Source organism: Oncorhynchus keta, chromosome 18, assembly GCF_023373465.1.
Source record: "Oncorhynchus keta strain PuntledgeMale-10-30-2019 chromosome 18, Oket_V2, whole genome shotgun sequence".
NCBI classification, from domain to species: Eukaryota; Metazoa; Chordata; class Actinopteri; order Salmoniformes; family Salmonidae; genus Oncorhynchus; species Oncorhynchus keta.
Genome location: NC_068438.1, coordinates 5,191,336 through 5,209,491, shown reverse-complemented (window position 1 = coordinate 5,209,491; position 18,156 = coordinate 5,191,336). Strand labels below are relative to the sequence as shown.

Genomic DNA, 18,156 nt, shown 5'->3' with positions numbered 1-18,156 from the left:
TGACTGGCTTTAATACCTAATACTGTGGCCAGGTAAGTACATCTATGGCAACACAACGAACAAGGACCCACAAGAGAGTGGACATCAGGCATGATGTGCTCAACAAGGACAATATGCCTGGTTCCACGTTACATATTAATGATTATGATTCAATGACAAGCCGACAGCTTGTCTGCCAGTATAATGGTGCTGTATTACTTCTAAGATTATAATGTTTATTATCCAAGAAGACCCCCCCCCCACAAAAAAAGTGAAAATAGACTATCAGCGTGGATTTATTTTCCACCGAGGCCCCTGTTTACTTCAGTACTGCCACAGCCGCCCCACCAGCATTGTTATTGTTTTCAAGGTAAGGAGAAGTCGCGCAGCATGATGAAAAAAATTGCTTTGATTTCAGTGACTTCTTTGTTGTTGTAATATTGCACATGGAGGTGGCTGTTTCACCATTGGGGATCTAAACTTCAAAGTACATTGACAGACTTGTAGCTACAGGCAGACACTCTTTACCTTGCGCTGCCAAAACCAGTGGAATGCTTCTCTAACTGTTAAATATTCTCACTTTGAGACAATGAACTCACATTTTCCCCCATTTGCCTCAAACTCTTGGGCAAAAGGATGTTCCCAAAATACACTTCAATAGTTTTTGCCCTGGAGAAATGAGGGAACGGAGAGTTAAACAATCTTCCTCTCACTATTCACGTCACTCTTTTCCATTAGCTCAGGCCCTGTAAATCTCTCCCCCTCTCTCTCTGACAGCAAGAATTCCAAACAGTGATGAATGAGACAGTGATGTCATTCATTGACATAGCAAGCATGGGTGAGTGTCTAGAGGAGGAAAGTCAAAGAACAAGATAAAAAATTTAAAAACACAAAGATACTGTATCACAACACATTCAGATCTTGTGTCTTAAAAACCTTTATGAAGCTGAATCTTTTGCCTGCCTGGGGTTACTGATATAGAATGGTAAGAGTAACTTGCTCATTGATCCTATGGTGAGAAGGAGAGTCACTTTGTCCACATGATGGCAGAGTTGTATCACCACAGCACAGCAGATCCTCATTCAAAACGATTTGTGCCCATTGGTTACTGGAGGCAACCTGGAGGGAACATCTATTACCAAGTGCCTCAAATATAAGAATTCACAAGTAATTTGTGAGCCAATTTATCTTGGTAGAATATGTAAGATAACAGTCTTTAGGGATTGAAGTGCCCTGCTGGTTATAACAACAGTAGCTAAATGTTTAAATTACATTTACAAAGACATGAACTTATGGCCCACTTCCTTTTTTCCCTCATCCGGCCCAGCTCCAGCCCATAAACTCTCCTCTCGTCACCTTATTCATGGACAAATGTTTATACAATGCATCCTTTCCTAGATTCCTATTCTACTTCTAATCCATCACAAAGTGAAGGGGGGGGGATCTTGGAGTTTGAAGCAGTCCATGGCCCTACTGTGTGGGGGCGTGGGCATTGAGAGAGCTTTTTAAATAGTTCCCATTGGCTCAAGAACTATGGAATGTGTGTGCTGCATAATGGTAAGAGAAACTGAAGCAGAGATAGGCCTACACTTCCTTTTAGAACAAGGCCCCGAGCCAACTGTGAACGCCTGTCTCCGGTGTGAGTAAGATGAACACTTAGGACAGGTCACGTCCATTGGTGCTGCACTCAGAAACGGAAATGAGAAGGGAACTATTCCACGAGATTGAACTATTTATATATAAAATTGTGTGCGCCCTCCTTACAATTCTGTGTCACTTAGTCTGTCACTGAACTCTGGACATTGTATGTCATTGCCAAATAGCGCCATCCCATTGATGATAACTACATAAGGATTAGGATTGACGAAGGATACATCAGGATTGACGAATCTTGTTCTCAGATGTGCCTTTGCTCTTTGCTGACAGTATCTATGCATATCCCTCTGTCAAGAAACAGTAGAATTAGTATGTTTCCTTTGGTGATGTGATGGTGCCTTCTACAGATTGTCACTGGAGTCAAAAACCTACCCTCCCCAAAGACTTGGCCGATGTCATCAACACAGAACACTGGTCCAACGTGGTCCTGCAATCATCAAAACATCTTTGATTATTCCACACACATTCAAATCGATCTCATAATGTGCTCATCTTTGATAATATTTTCTTTGACAGAATAGACAGTATGGCACTTCTACTGGTATGTACTATTAAAGGAATAGTAGAACTCACGTCTGAGGCGTAAAAATCAGCATAGAACACGCTCTTCTTCCAGTCCTGGTCAGTGAGGAGGAAGATGTCTAGAATGTTAGCTGGCAGGCTAAAGTTCCAAAGGCACCGAGCCTTCAGGTAGGATGTCCACTTCCGCTGTAAGGGTCCTCTGGCCACCCACGTCCCCATACACACCAACCAACCACATAGAGGTAGACATGCTTGGTGTCAGTGGAGCCAACACATTTATATCAGATGATGACGTTAGAGCATATTATACAACTGTATCTTGCAGACATGTGCCACTCGAGAAACCTTGAGCTGGTTTGGCAGGTCAAACTCCATGGCCTCTTCACTAAATAACAGACTTCATTGTCATCCCCGCTAAGGCTGTTAACGCTCTCGGGGACAACGTCCAAGTGTCCCAAGGAGGGTTCTGAAATAAGATACAGTTCAGTTTTCTCAAGGAGATTGAAAACACAGAAATAATGCCACGTGGGTTTTATTATTTAAGGCATACTGAATAAAGAAAACATCCAATTCAAAACTGCAATATTTCTCTGTTGAGGTGTCTTTTAGCTATACAAATAAGGGCAGGATTCAATCTGATCGTGCATTGTCGAACAATACGCCTTTTAAAGGGAATGTTCCCGCGCTGGAGATCATATTCACAGCAAATGCTGCATATGTCGGCTGAATAGAAATGTACCTCTATATATGCTACAACGCATGATCGGATTGAATCCTGGCCTAAGACACGTTTGGACACACTGTCAGAGTATTCTGTAGCACTGAGTTAATAGAGGCGGTAGAGCTAACTCTTAAAGGGAAATTCCAAAAGTGTTTCAACTTCACATCCATCATCTCCGGCACCACCCCAGCATCAACATAGATAAAATGGCGTGTTTCTATGTTTTTGTAGTAAACAAGATAGAGGAAGAAGTGTGTACAATGACATCATCTGTGCATATCATGTGATTTTAACCAATTATGAGTAGGCATTGCCTACTAACTGGTTGATGATGTTATTGGAAACACTTATCTCCCTCTATCTTTTTCCCCACATATGTTGATGTAGGGGTGGTGCTGGAGATGATGAATATGACGTTGAAAATGTTTGAAATTTCCCTTCCATAGCTGGGGAGGAGTGATATCGGAACACCTGCTCAGTGCCCAGGAAGATGACTGCTGTGGCTGAATAAAGGTCTGCCCCTGATCGATGAGGAACAATAGCAATCATCAGAACGAGAAATGACGGATCTCAAAAGAATGTAAAGAAGTCTATCCGTAATGTATTTTAGATCACAAACACAACTTTCGGTGTCGGTGCACTAGTCTAACACTCCGTCCTTGGTGTGGAGGCACTGTAGACATCATAAAGTAACAGTACTCACCAACCATGACGAGGTTGATCTCGGGGAAGGATTCAAATGAAACTTTCCCTCTTCCCTTCTAGGGTCACCTTTTCGTTTGAGTAGGCATGTTTGGAGATCACAATCCATGTTTCGTTGCGATGTAGAGGTGTACATTATTGCTGTTATCTTTAACCACTTTGAAAGGTAGTGGAGCCCCTCACAGACAGACAGAGGGAAGGTGTGTGATGTGTGTGTACAGTTAGTTCAGTGTTAATATCCAGAGTATGACAACTGCTTGAAGTCACATGATAGCGTCAAACAAGAATAGAGATGTTCTGTCCTGACTAGGTTATATATGTGATATTGTAGGCGTGGGTCCCACGCCTACAGTCTTAAGTCTTAAGGGTCTTGATATAGTCTCAGCATTCCAACTGGAATAGGATAAGGTTTGTATAATTATGTGGTTTGTTTCTAAAACATCTATCAGTATATTGCTTCAGAGTTGTCTGTGAGGAGAGATGCTGCATCATAGAATCCACTTGCTTCTGATTTTTTCCCCCATTGGTCTTGCATTCCTTTTACTGCTGCTCTGAGACCTGCCAGTAGACCTGCAACAACAGAGAGCTTCACATCTACAGGAGCGCTCTGGAGAGCAGAAAATACCACGCACAGGTAACTTCCAAAAATAAAAGAAACACCAACATAAAGAGTCTTAATAGGGCGTTGGGACTGCACGAGCTGCCAGAACAGCTTCAATACGCCTTGGCATAAATTCAACAAATGTCCGGAACTCTATTGGAGGGATGCGACACCATCATTTGGTGTTTTGTTGATGGTGGTGGACAACTCTATCTCAGGCGCCGCTCCAGAATCTCCCATAAGTTCTCAATTGGGTTGGAATCTGATGACATAATAATAATAATAATAATAATATATGCCATTTAGCAGACGCTTTTATCCAAAGCGACTTACAGTCATGTGTGCATACATTCTACGTATGGGTGGTCCCGGGAATCGAACCCACTACCCTGGCGTTACAAGCGCCATGCTCTACCAACTGAGCTACAGAAGGACGGCCATAGCATATGGTTTACATCCTTTTCATGCTCATCAAACCATTCAGTGACCACTCGTGCCCTGTGGATTGGGGCATTGTCATCCTGGAGGAGACCACTCCTTCATTTTGGCAGTTACCTGAGCTTTATTAGACTACGTTTCTTACCACAGCCTTTTTTCGAGATGTCCATGAGGTCTAGGATGTACACGGCCTCTCAGGCTCCAAGGAACAGGAGACCCAGATCCTCTCTCAAAGTCATGGTGGATTATTCAAATAAATAAAAAAAACAACTCTCTGAAACTTTTAACATACAAATTCCAAAAGAAAGAAATGATCTCACTCCAATACATTTTTATAAAAAGCAAAAATAGTTAAGATCTTGCTACCATTTAAGGGAATATACCTGTCTATTTGTGGAAAAATCACCCTGATTAACTCTTTAGTCATATCCCAGTTTACCTATTTGCTTCTGGTTTTGCCTACACCTGGTGACCTGCTTTTTAAATCATATGAACATAAAATATTCTATTTTATTTGGAACGGCAAGCCAGAAAAAATTAAAAGGGCCTATTTATATAACGAATATGAATTTGGAGGGCAGAAATGATTAAATATTAAAGCATTAGATCTCTCACTAAAGGCATCAGTCATACAAAAGTTATACTTAAATCCAAACTGGTTCTCTAGTAAATTGTTACGAATGTCTCATCCTATATTCAGGAAGGGCCTTTTCCCCTTTATTCAGATTACACCTGCTCACTTTCGGTTGTTTGAAAAGGAAATAATCTCCAAAATATCTTTATTTTTTAAACAAGCCTTAGAAAGTTGGTTGCAATTTCAGTTTAATCCACCTGAAAATACAAAACAAATGATACAACAAATATTATGGTTAAATTCAAATATACTAATTGATTAAAAAACTGTATTTTTCGAAGAAATGTTTAAAAAGGTATATTTTTTGTGAATGATATCATAAATAGGACTGGTGGAGTTATGTCACACATGTAAGCTAACACAGACATGGAAATGACTGCCCAAAATTACAACCAATTAATTGCAGCATTAACACAAAAATGGAAGAGGCAAGTAGAAGGGCATAAAATTAAGGAACTTGTATGTCGGCCCTGTATTAAAGAACATAAATGGTTAAAGAAAAGTGTGATAAATAAAAACATATACCAATTTCATTTAAGGACCAAAAAAATGACAGCTGTGCAATAAAAATTTAAATATAGTTGGGAAGAGATTTGCGATGTACCCATTCCATAGCACATGGTTTATTAATTGATACGCAAAACAACGCCGGATTCAAAACTTCAAATTTTTCAATTTAAATTACTATACAAAATTCTTGCAACTAATAGAATGTTATATACAGTGTGGAGAACAAGTATTTGGGCTACATTTAGGCTACAGGACAATAGGCAAGCAGCTTGGTGAGAAGGCAACAACTGTTGCCGCAATTATTAGAAAATGGAAGAAGTTCAAGATGACGGTCAATCACCCTCGGTCTGGGGCTCCATGCAAGATCTCGCGATACATGGCCCTCGTGGGGCATCAATGATCATGAGGAAGGTGAGGGATCAGCCCAGAACTACACAGCAGGACCTGGTCATTGACCTGAAGAGAGCTGGGACCACAGTCTCAAAGAAAACCATTAGTAACACACTATGCCGTGCATGTCCAGGCCCGTCTGAAGTTTGCTAATGACCATCTGGATGATCCAGAGGAGGAATGGGAGAAGGTCATGTGGTCTGATGAGACAAAATAGAGCTTTTTAGTCTAAACTCCACTCGCCGTGTTTGGAGGAAGAAGAAGGATGAGTACAACCCCAAGAACACCATCCCAACCGTGAAGCATGGAGGTGTAAACATCATTCTTTGGGGATGCTTTTCTACAAAGGGGACAGGACGACTGCACCGTATTGAGGGGAGGATGGATTTTCCATGTATCGCGAGATCTTGGCCAACAACCTCCTTCCCTCAGTAAGAGCATTGAAGATGTGTCATGGCTGGGTCTTCCAGCATGACAACGACCCGAAACACACAGCCAGGGCAACTAAGGAGTGGCTCCGTAAGAAGCATCTCAAGGTCTTGGAGTGGCCTAGCCAGTCTCCAGACCTGAACCCAATAGAAAATCTTTGGAGGGAGCTGAAAGTCCGTATTGCCCAGCGACAGCCCCGAAACCTGAAGGATCTGGAGAAGTTCTGTATGCAGAAGTGGGCCAAAATCCCTGCTGCAGTGTGTGCAAACCTGGTCAAGAACTACAGGAAATGTATGGTTTCTGTAATTGCAAACAAAGGTTTCTCTACCAAATATTAAGTTCTGCTTTTCTGATGTATCAAATACTTATGTCATGCAATAAAATGCAAATTAATTACTTAAAAATCATACAATGTGATTTTCTTGATTTTTGTTTTAGATTCCGTCTCTCACAGTTGAAGTGTACCTATGATAAAAATTACACACCTCTACATGCTTTGTAAGTAGGAAAACCTGCAAAATCGTCAGTGTATCAAATACTTGTTCTCCCCATTGTATATCCATCCTGCCCTGCCTAAAATCTTCGAAAGCCAAGTTAATAAACAGATCACCAACCATTTCGGATTCCACCGTACCTTCTCCACTAGGCAGTCTGGTTTCCGAGCTGGTCATGGGTGCACCTCAGCCACGCTCAAGGTCCTAAACGATATCATAACCGCCGATAAAAGACAGTACTGTGCAGCTGTCTTCATCGACCTGGCCAAGGCTTTCGACTGTCAATCACCGCATTCTTATCGGCAGACTCAATGGCCTTGTCTTCTCAAATGACTGCCTTGCCTGGTTCACCAACTACTTCTCAGAGTGAGTTCAGTGTGTCAAATCGGAGGACCTGTTGTCCGGACCTCTGGCAGTCTCTATGGGGGTGCCACAGGGTTTTATTCTTGTGCCAACTCTTTTCTCTGTATACATCAATGATGTCGCTCTTTCTGCTGGTGATTCTCTGATCCACCTCTACGCAGACGACATCATTCTGTATACATCTGGCCCTTCTTTGGACACTGTGCTAAGAAACCTCCAAACGAGCTTCAATGCCATACAACATTCCTTCCGTGGCCTCCAACTGTTTTTAATGCTAGTAAAACTAAGTGCATGCTCTTCAACCGATTTCTGCCCGCACCCTCCCGCCCGACTAGCATCACTACTCTGGACGGTTCTGACTTAGAATATGTGGGCAACTACAAATACCTAGGTGTTTGGTTAGACTGTAAACTCTCCTTTCAGACTCACATTAAGCATCTCTAATCCAAAATGAAATCTAAAATCGGCTTCCTATTTCGCAACAAAGCCTCTTTCACTCATGCTGCCAAACATACCCTCGTAATAAAACTGACTATCCTATCGATCCTTGACTTCGGCGATTTCATTTACAAAATAGCCTCCAACACTCTACTCAGCAAACTGGATGTAGTCTATCACAGTGCCATCCGTTTTTACCACCAAAGCCCCATATACTACCCACCACTGCGACCTGTACGCTCTCGTTGGCTGGCCCTCACTACATCGGCTCCAGGTCATCTATAAGTCTTTGCTAGGTAAAGCCCCGCCTTATCTCAGCTCACTGGTCACAATAGCAACACCCACCCGTAGCACGTGCTCCAGCTGGTATATTTCACTGGTCACCCCCAAAGCCAACACTCACTTTGGCCGCCTTTCCTTCCAGTTCTCTGCTGCCAATGACTGGAACGAATTGCAAAAATCTCTGAGGCTGGAGTCATATCTCCCTCTCTATCTTTAAGCATCAGCTGTCAGAGCAGCTTACCGATCACTGTACCTGTACACAGCCAATCTGTGAATAGCACACCCAACTACCTCATCCCCATATTATTACTTACCCTCTTTCTCTTTTGCACATCTCTACTTCCACATCATCATCTGCACATTTATCACTCCAGTATTAATGCTAATTTGTAATTATTTCCACCTCTATATTGCCTACCTCCCTACTCTTCTACATCTGCACACACTGTAGATAGATTTTTCTATTTTTATTTTCTTTTGTGTTATTGACTGTACATTTGTTTAAGTGTAACTGTGTTATTGGTTTTGTCATACTGCTTTGCTTTATCTTGGCCAGGTCGCAGTTGTAAATGAGAGCTTGTTTTCAACAGGCTTTACTGGTTAAATTAAGGTGAAAAGCACAAGGTGCACGTGTATAATGATCGTGATGTTTAATCGCCTTCTTGATATGTCACACCGTTTAGGCGGATGGATTATCTTGGCAAAGGAGGAATGCTCACTAACAGGGATGTAAACAAATGTGAGCATACACTTTTTTTTAAATAAAATTTTTATGCTTATTTTTATGGGATCTTTATTTCAGCTCATGAAAAATGGAACCAACACTTCACATGTCACAGATGGGATATATTTAGAAAATACTTTGGGAATTAAGTCCCAGAAGTTATAAACCACAAAACTCTAGTGAATAACTAGTTCCTGGAGGAAGTGGTCCCCGATGTCCAGTAGAGTCCCCTTTCCTGACCCCTTCCTACACACATCACCCCCAGCTGCTGCTCTTCACTGGTTCCCTCTCCCTCTCCTCACAGATGGGGAAGTCTGGTGCAGGGGATGGCTACTTTCTCACATTCAGAGATACTATCACCATAATGGCTACATTTATATGGAGTTTTCAACATCCCCATCCTACTTGGTTTTCAAGACAATCTAGCAGTTTTAGTGAACTTCAGAGTGGTGGATCAAAATAGAAATCTTGGCAATGGTGGCATCTTGGCAATGGTGGCATGGTAGGAAATAGGACTTTTTAACTAATCCAAGTTCAAAATGTATGTTGGAAACATTGCCCTATCATTTCGGAGATTGACTCGAGACATTACCAATGTCTGGTGCATGTAATGTCAAACACTTATTTGGGGATTCATTGGTCAAGAGGACCGGAATCAATTATACATTAAACATGGTTTTATCCACAAGGAAATAATAGCCTTTATTATCTCAAAGATGCTGACGCATCTAGTGCTAATATGATCTATTATGATGAGCAAAGCATCCTGTAAAACAGAACTGGCTGTGACGCTGTTCTCTTTCTGGTGGATTGTGGCAAACCTAGGTTTGCTCACACAAGCTGGTAAACCCAATCTGTAACACAAACCCAGTCTATTGACTGCTCTGAACAGGGATGCAAAGTAAATAGTGAAAATGCATCAAAGACATTTTTTTTCACAACAGAAAAACAATACCAAAAGATTGTTTGTTTATTCTCTCACAGACATTTGTCATTCTCATTCGTGAGTATGGCCACATTCAGAAACATTTATAAAACTAAATAAATGTGTACATGACACATTTATCCTCTTTTATCCAGAGACTTACAGGAGAAATTAGGGTTAAGATTTTTCAACTATGCAGCTCAGGGATTCAAACCAGCAACCTTTCAGTTACTGGCCCACTACTCTTAACCACCTGCTACCCCATTTATGGCTTATTGCAACGTGCATAACTTTGTGCCATGTCCCCTGGATACACAGGTCAGTCTTCCTAGACAAAATAAGCCATGTGAATGGCAACACGTGTGGTCTGTGGTAAGAGTCCACTGTATATGTAGACAGGAATGTCACACAATGATTAAAGGGCTTTGGGAAAAGAGGTCAACTCAGAATATAACCTAGAATTTACTCTGGACATCAAAAATATAATATGCCTAATCATTTTTCATATTGTATCAATATAATGTCACGTCAGATAATTCATGGGCCCAACCTTTTCTCTCTCCAGATTTTTATCAATATTTCACATCATAGACCATTGTTGGTTTTATAGTTATTATATTTTTTACATGGGGTGTTAACAAAATGGCAGGCCTTTTGGAAAATGTTGGTTTGGCACTAGAGAAAAGGCAAAGTATTGAATGAGTGATTACAGTATCTGTTGAAATAACAGACACATGTTAAGACTTCTGATTGGAACAAAGACAGTGGGAAATTATTATAGGCTACACAATGTCAATGAGACTAAGACAGTCACAGGACATCAGTCACAGGACATCAGTCACAGGACATCAGTCACAGGACATCAGTCACAGGACATCAGTGACAGGACATCAGTCACAGGACATCAGTCACAGGACATCAGTCACAGGACATCAGTCACAGGACATCAGTGACAGGACATCAGTCACAGGACATCAGTCACAGGACATCAGTGACAGGACATCAGTCACAGGACATCAGTCACAGGACATCAGTCACAGGACATCAGTCACAGGACATCAGTGACAGGACATCAGTGACAGGACATCAGTCACAGGACATCAGTCACAGGACATCAGTGACAGGACATCAGTCACAGGACATCAGTCACAGGACATCAGTCACAGGACATCAGTGACAGGACATCAGTCACAGGACATCAGTGACAGGACATCAGTCACAGGACATCAGTGACAGGACATCAGTCACAGGACATCAGTCACAGGACATCAGTCACAGGACATCAGTGACAGGACATCAGTGACACTATGGTTCATGTTCTGGCTCCTCTGTCACAATATTGAAGTCAGTCCATCGTGTTTGACCCCAAAATATATTACGGGCAGAGCCTATCCAACATTTATGAAACCTTGGCCCAAAAAAGGCATATCAAATATGACTCACCAGCCTTTTGCTTTTATTGTCACTTAACAAGCCTTTCTCCAACACTTGCAATCTAATTCAATAACCATTGCAGTTTGTGCTGTAAATCTTCAACATGGCATTTCACAGAGCTTTGATCAATACTTATTTTGAGCAAAGAGACAAAATTGAAACAAGGAATTATGAACCCATTACTGACTAATGGTGGTAATTGTGAACATGTCAATGTTTGATCACAAGTTAAAAACATTTTAAGAACTATAAAGATGAATAAACCTTGTGTGGAGCATAAATTATGCAGTGTTCATGTGTCAGCATAGTGGAAAGAATTGGCTATAGTGACAAAAATGATGGAATAATAATTTGAACAAAACCAACATTTTGTTTTTCATGACAAGACAGATAGATCTAGTTAATCATTTCTGACACTGATATTTTTAGACAACCATAGCTTATGAAATTAACCATTTCCCACAATACAAAAGCATTTCACACTTTTTATGGGTCTCTGGATGTGAACTGCTTGGAACAATATTGGCTATTGACAAATTGCATTTGAGAGGTTGTCACCATTTAAACCTATACATAAGCTACAAAATGTGCTTTTACGACAACATTTGGTACGTATGGTATTGTCTCCAGTGTTTTAAACTGCCAATGGAATGCTTTCAAACTGAACATATGCTGAATAAAGTAAATTAACTGCTATACAGCAAACATTCCTTATTAGGTTCACACACAGTTTGGAACGACATGAAGTGTATAGAACATGAAGTGTTCAGTAATATGAACAAACAAAAGTATAAACATTTTGGCAAGCACTGTCATGGTGGTCTGAACAAAATACAGGCATCATTTATGACATCAGCCACGGACGACAAGCCATTTCAGCAGTGCACTGGACTTGGATAGCGTGCGTCTGAGCTGCAATGTACTGCAGGTGTAGATGTAGCCTATAGTCTCTGCACATCCTAAACCTGAGATTCAACATGTTAACAATGCAGCACTCTGGGTAATGCCCCTCCCCCATTTGGTCCCTCAGAGATACACATCCATGGTATTAAGGATCATATGGCGGCAGAGCGGACAGTTCTGCTGGTAGATGGGCTGGCGCAGCAGTATGTGAGTACAGTCCCGACACAGACACAGGTGGCGGCAGGGCAGCAGCACCACTGTCTTGGTGCTGTCCTGGCAGATGACGCACTTCTTCCTCTCCTCATGCTCCTTGAGCAGAGTCAGTAGGCTGTCGGCCGGGGGACCCTTGGAGCTGGAGCTCCCCTCCCCCGATGAGAGTTTCTGTAAAGGCCTGTCTGTGCTGCTGGAGCTGGGGAACGCTAGGTCCCACAGGTCATCCATTAGCTGGCGTGGCCGGGCAGCATGTTCAGTGGGTGGTGCTGCGTCTCCTTCCCTACTGTCCGTAAGAGCCCCCTGTTCTCTGTCACTGGGCTCAGGTTGCCTGGCGTGGCCGTCACCCCTCACTCTGATGTTCCTGTAGACTGGTGTTATCGTTTGGTGTAGGCGGCTGGCCTGCCGCTGAAGCCTCTGCCACACGCCCCTCTCCAGCACGTAGAGGCGATGGAGCGCCCTCTGTATGAGATGCAGGGTGGGGACAGAGTTGACAAAACCGAAGGCGCGCCGGGCTCCAAGACTGGTCAGCTCAGGGTTCATATAGACTGTGGCGGTGACAACAATGGTCACTGTGAGAATGAGGCCATAGATGTTCAGGAGGAAGACGCTGACGAAGATGTGTCCGAGCGAGCCCAGGAACTCCAGGGCCAGCCTGATGGGAGTCCAGAGAACGACTGAGGTGCCAACCAGGCTGCTGTACAGAAAGGTGAAGAGTGTGAGGGTGAGCTCCACAGCCTTCTGCAGGGGGCAGGAGACTGCCTCCCACATGCTGACTACAACAGAGTAGACGTTCTGTGTCCCGATGAGCAGCAGGTTGACCACCGTGTTGACCAGGTAGAACACCAGGCTGACCGCAATGCCACAGCCCTCCCACACCTGCTGCAGCAAGCAGTGGCCACACAGCAGCCCACGGTGGAACAGATCCCTGACACGCAGGAGAACATGTGAGGACAAGTAGCACACCATTTTGAAACTCTCCAGAACACCTCCCAAGAGGTGCAGCCAGCGCCCCAACATGTTGACTGTGCCCTGGGCCAAAAGTGTTACGCTGTCCATCATGGTGACCATGCAGAACACAGTGAAGTTCCAGCACTTCACAATTGAGTTGGTCAGTAACATGGGTAGGTTATTCACAAAGGTGATACATGCCGCCAGGAGACGTATCACTGAATGGACTATTAAGAAATTTAGGTCCAGGAGTAAAGATATGAAATTGAAACATTTCCCAATGGTGCAAAAGACTAGGTTCACCAGACCCATGACAAAGTTCTTACTCGAGTTGCTTCACTATCTTGATAAAATCACGTTTTTTTGTCTGGCCAGTAAAGGTTAGATATAGCTAGCTAGATAAGGTTGTCGGATGCGTTGTCCACTTCTCGTTCGGTACAATTTGCCAGCTAGCTAAACTAGTTAGCGATCTAGCATAACAATGCTAGCTCTATTAACTAGCTAGCATAGCTACCTGCCAAACACGTTGGTAGGGCACATTCCACTTGCAATTTCAAATAAACAGCTGTGCAACCGCGTTTGTTTTGGCTAAAGTGCAAACATATGCACGCACTGTAAATCAGCGTACGTTTACTTTCAAACTCGGGCTGGCTAGTAGTTCAACTTTTCTTGCTAAATTACATTTCCGTTTTAGGCTCACACAATGTTACATTTACTCATGGCCCGTCGCCAATAACGTATCTCTCATCTCCCTGTTCAAAATCCACCATAATCCAATGCAAAATAAATGAAATAGTTATTTACATATTTACACGCTGGCCACCGTAACGGTTTGGTCACATGATCTTCTCCTCCAATGAATCACGTCCGCGAGCTTTTTGCGCCTGTCAGCATCACGGGAGTCAAAAGCAGGACGCGTGTATGTAAATTCAACTGGTTTAAAATTAATTTCCTTAATTGAAGCCAATGCAGTTGGAAAAAATATTTGATGAAACAACATTCAATACATTTAATTTAATTTACAGTAACATTTTCATCAGAACTTTATATTTCATTTATTAAATGAAAGTACGTTTAGTGAGCTAGGTCTTTGACTAGGCAATTTATCTTTTTATCTTTTTTTAAAACTGGGCTTTAATCATACACTACAGCCATCGTTTCATGCACGCTGTAAGGGTGACTCAAATTCCCTTCGCACTCTGTGTTGTCGAGCTTCCCATTACCTCACCTGATATAGGATGTCAATAAAAACTCTGTTTTTCTGAACAATAACTTCAACCAAGTTTCCTTCCTTGTCTGATGATCATCCTCTCCAGCTGAGGGTATGGAATTGTGGAAGGAGAGCAGATGCCAAAAAGGAACTGATATGATCATGGGAAACAGATTGAATCATTGGAACCAACAAAGACACCATTTGTTTAAGCAATTAATGTCACAGTATGGAGGAAGAGCAGTTGCATGAGTTCAGTTACTTCTTTAGCCTATTAAGAGTCCGCTGTGTTTCTTTGTACTCTATGCCTTTTATGGTAACAGTTTGACTGGGGGCAGGACTCAGCTTCCCATGTTTGTTTTACTGCTGGACCAAATGCTTCATTTGCAGTACCATCAGTAACATTATTACATTGTTACATCTGTTGAGAGGCAGTGGGATATCATGCTTATGAGGAACAATTTTACTGGTGCACTGTTTGTTTTTTGCCTCACAGGTGTTTTTGGACTAATCATAATTTTGCGGGGGTGCATGTGCATCCTATAGGTTACCTGGCGAGATTTGGTTCTGGGTTGCCGAGATTACAATGCGACCACCAAACTATCTCAGATGACGATTAGGCATACATGTCATGCAATTTTGCCTGCCTTTGATTATTTTATCCACAAAAAAACAAAGTAATAAACCAGTAATAAACCCATCAATGAGGTAACAAAAAAAAATGATGGCCTCAGTACACTTATAAATTCATCTCTTAAATTATTGTTTAGACTTTACAGAGTAGATACACCCCTCCAGCAAGCTCACATCTGGGATTCATTCCACTAAGGATAAGTGTGACACTCAATCACAACCCCAAGGCACAGGGCTACTTACTTCAGCTCCAAAGGGGCATTCCCAATAAGGAGGAGTGTATTGTTCTAGATTTTCATCTTAACCAAGAAAAATATGTTTTATTTCATCTTAAAAACCCAGAAAAATTATCTGTTTTATTTCTCAGTTGGTAGAGCATCTTCGCCAGGGTAGTGGGTTCGATTCTCCACCCATACGTAGAATGTATGCACACATGACTGTGTGCTTTGGATAAAAGCGTCAGCTAAATGGCATATATTATTATTATTATTATTAAAACCCAGTCAGAGGGTTATCTGTAGTATGGATGTAAAGACAAACAGCCAATGACCGACATGAGCACCCCCCACACACACACACACACACATTGAACATTTGTCAGTGACGACAGTCCCACTATCACAAATAAAACACAACTTATCATGCTGGGCCATAGTGGCTCATGGGTCTGCGTGTACCTACATCCGGGCCGCCAGTTGCCCATCCCTGCTCTTGGGCCAAAATGGAAACGGTCTCGTCAGAGGCCCTGGGTAAAATAAACAAACAATATTGAAGTGTCCCAGATTGGAGAACAACGGAAACCAGCAGGATGGGTCCCAGGGAATAATAAGCAAACCGCTTGACACATTTCCTACAAGGCGAGGGGACCCGCCAAGGACACATTTTCTGGCTGGAAAAAAAGATGGTCACCCCTTTTAACACAGGAAGTGATCTGATGGGTGGCGTCCCCTGGTCTGCGTTAAATGGCTGTTTAACAACTGGGTGTTGTGATGATCTTGTCAACTATTTGTTTCTCCAAGCAGGGAAAAGTTAACTAGAATGAATGGTAATTTATTCATATTTTACTGTCCACTGTCTGCAATCAAATAAGCTTGAACTATTATCAATAACTCATAAGAATGAAGTAATATATCACTTTTATATTTCTCATGTGGCAAATCACTATAGTTTCATGACATAATGTGAAAGGAAAGGAAATCAGTTAAACCCCAAATACTTTATTTAACTTTCCTCTTTTGACCTTTAGGCATATCTATCTCTGAAATGTGTGACAGTATTTTTTTTTTCATTTAGGACTTTGTGGTTCGTTTTCGGGTAGCTTGTATTGCGACCATCTAATCCTCTGTTGACTTTGGCAGCCTGCCAGTGTAACTGGAGGAGAGTACTATTAATATTCACAGACTGGGAGAGGGTGTGACAGCGAGCAGGGGGTAATCAGCAGACCAGAAGCTTCTATGGGAAAACACAAACTCCAAACAGAAGAAATCACTGGCGAGCAGACTGGTCACAACCCAGGCTAAGACCCTGCATACCACAGCAGCCCACAGGGGTAAGAAAGAGCCATACATGTGCAGAGAGAGAGAAAGAAAGATAGACAGAAAGAGAGACACACAGAAACAGAGTGTGGGGGGTGTGTGTGTGGGGGGGGGGGACTGAGGCACTGACTCACTGAGAAAGAGAAAGATCTGAAAAAGTAAGACTACTGTTGAATGTGGAAGTCCCCCAGGATGACATTCTTGGTCCGTGAAAGTTCTCCTTCCCAGGACCATTGGAACGGCTCTACTAGGTTGACACGGTGGTCACTTGTTAGCTCAATGTAATTTAGAATGTTAGAATGCTCAATGTTATGCTTCTTTTAACATTTTAGAAATGAGTCCAGAAATGTGCAAATTTTGCCATTCCAAAAATAGGCATCACAGATGCGATAAACTGAGTTAACTCAGTTACAACTGGATGGACTTTGGACAAAGAACAGCCTAAATCACTCTCTCACTCTTCATGGCGTTGGGTAGGACTGGACATACCCTGAAACCCTGTCTGTGGGATGTTTAATGGTTAATAGCCTATAATTACATGTAATCACCATGGAGACAGGGATTTGCAAAAGCTTGCGTCTCTTATCAAAGTGTCCCTTTGTCACAATCGAAGTTATAGTGACAGAGTTGAGCAGGAAAAAAAGGACTCCTGCGCACACTCCGTGCTCCCACCCTTGTGCGCATTGGACAATGGCCCTCACTCATTCGTGCAAATAACCCCAAAACAACTTGCTCTTGGGCCTGGCCTGGAAAGAATGACTTCTTTCCCTCTTTCCTTCCTCTAGGCTCTCCTTAGATCATGAGCTATAGAGTCTCTTTCCACCACAGAGAGCGAGCGCGATAACAAACAGGAGTTCTGTCCAATCATCAATCACAATCATGCAGGGACCAGGGTACGCTGGGTTATATGCTGAGGGTTCTAGGCTAGACAATACGCCAAAGGGGAAATGACAGGGCAACCGGATTCAAGGACAACATTTAAGTGTGTTTATTCCCAACAGACGTAATGTCACGCACTGACCTTAGAGAGCCAAATCTATTTGGTTATTTGGTCCAGAGCTTCCGGCGACAGTACCCAGTCCAGAGCTTCCGGCGACAGTTCCCAGTCCAGAGCTTCCGGCGACGGTCCACAGTCCGGAACCTCCAACGACGGTCCACAGTCCAGAGCCTCTTGCGAGGGTTCCCAGTCCGGAGCCTCTGGCGACGATCTACGGTCCGGAGTCCCCGGCGACGATCTACGGTCCGGAGTCCCCGGCGATGATCTACGGTCCGGTGTCCCCGGCGACGATACACGGTCCAGAGCCTCCGGCGACGATCCACGGTCCGGAGCCTCCAGCGACGATCTATGGTCCGGAGTCCCCGGCGATGATCCACGGTCCGGAGCCCCTGGCGACGATCCACAGTCCAGTTCCACTGAAGCGGAGGGATCATCGAGCGGAGCGGGCTCTACATCCCGAACCGGAGCCCCCATC

The 18,156-nt window shown here is 43.0% G+C and overlaps 1 protein-coding gene across 1 annotated transcript; it reads right to left on the bottom strand.

Annotated features, from left to right (window-relative positions):
- Positions 1-12,268: 12,268 nt before the first annotated feature.
- Positions 12,269-13,477, bottom strand: rnf26 (ring finger protein 26). Its single transcript, XM_035791221.1, has one exon. It carries the CDS (start codon positions 13,475-13,477, stop codon positions 12,269-12,271), a length of 1,209 nt encoding a protein of 402 aa, XP_035647114.1.
- Positions 13,478-18,156: the final 4,679 nt, after the last annotated feature.

What these genes read in the sequence shown, in the direction of transcription:
- rnf26 (XM_035791221.1), bottom strand. Translation starts at nt 13,477, where the DNA reads ATGTTACTGACCAACTCAATTGTGAAGTGCTGGAACTTCACTGTGTTC.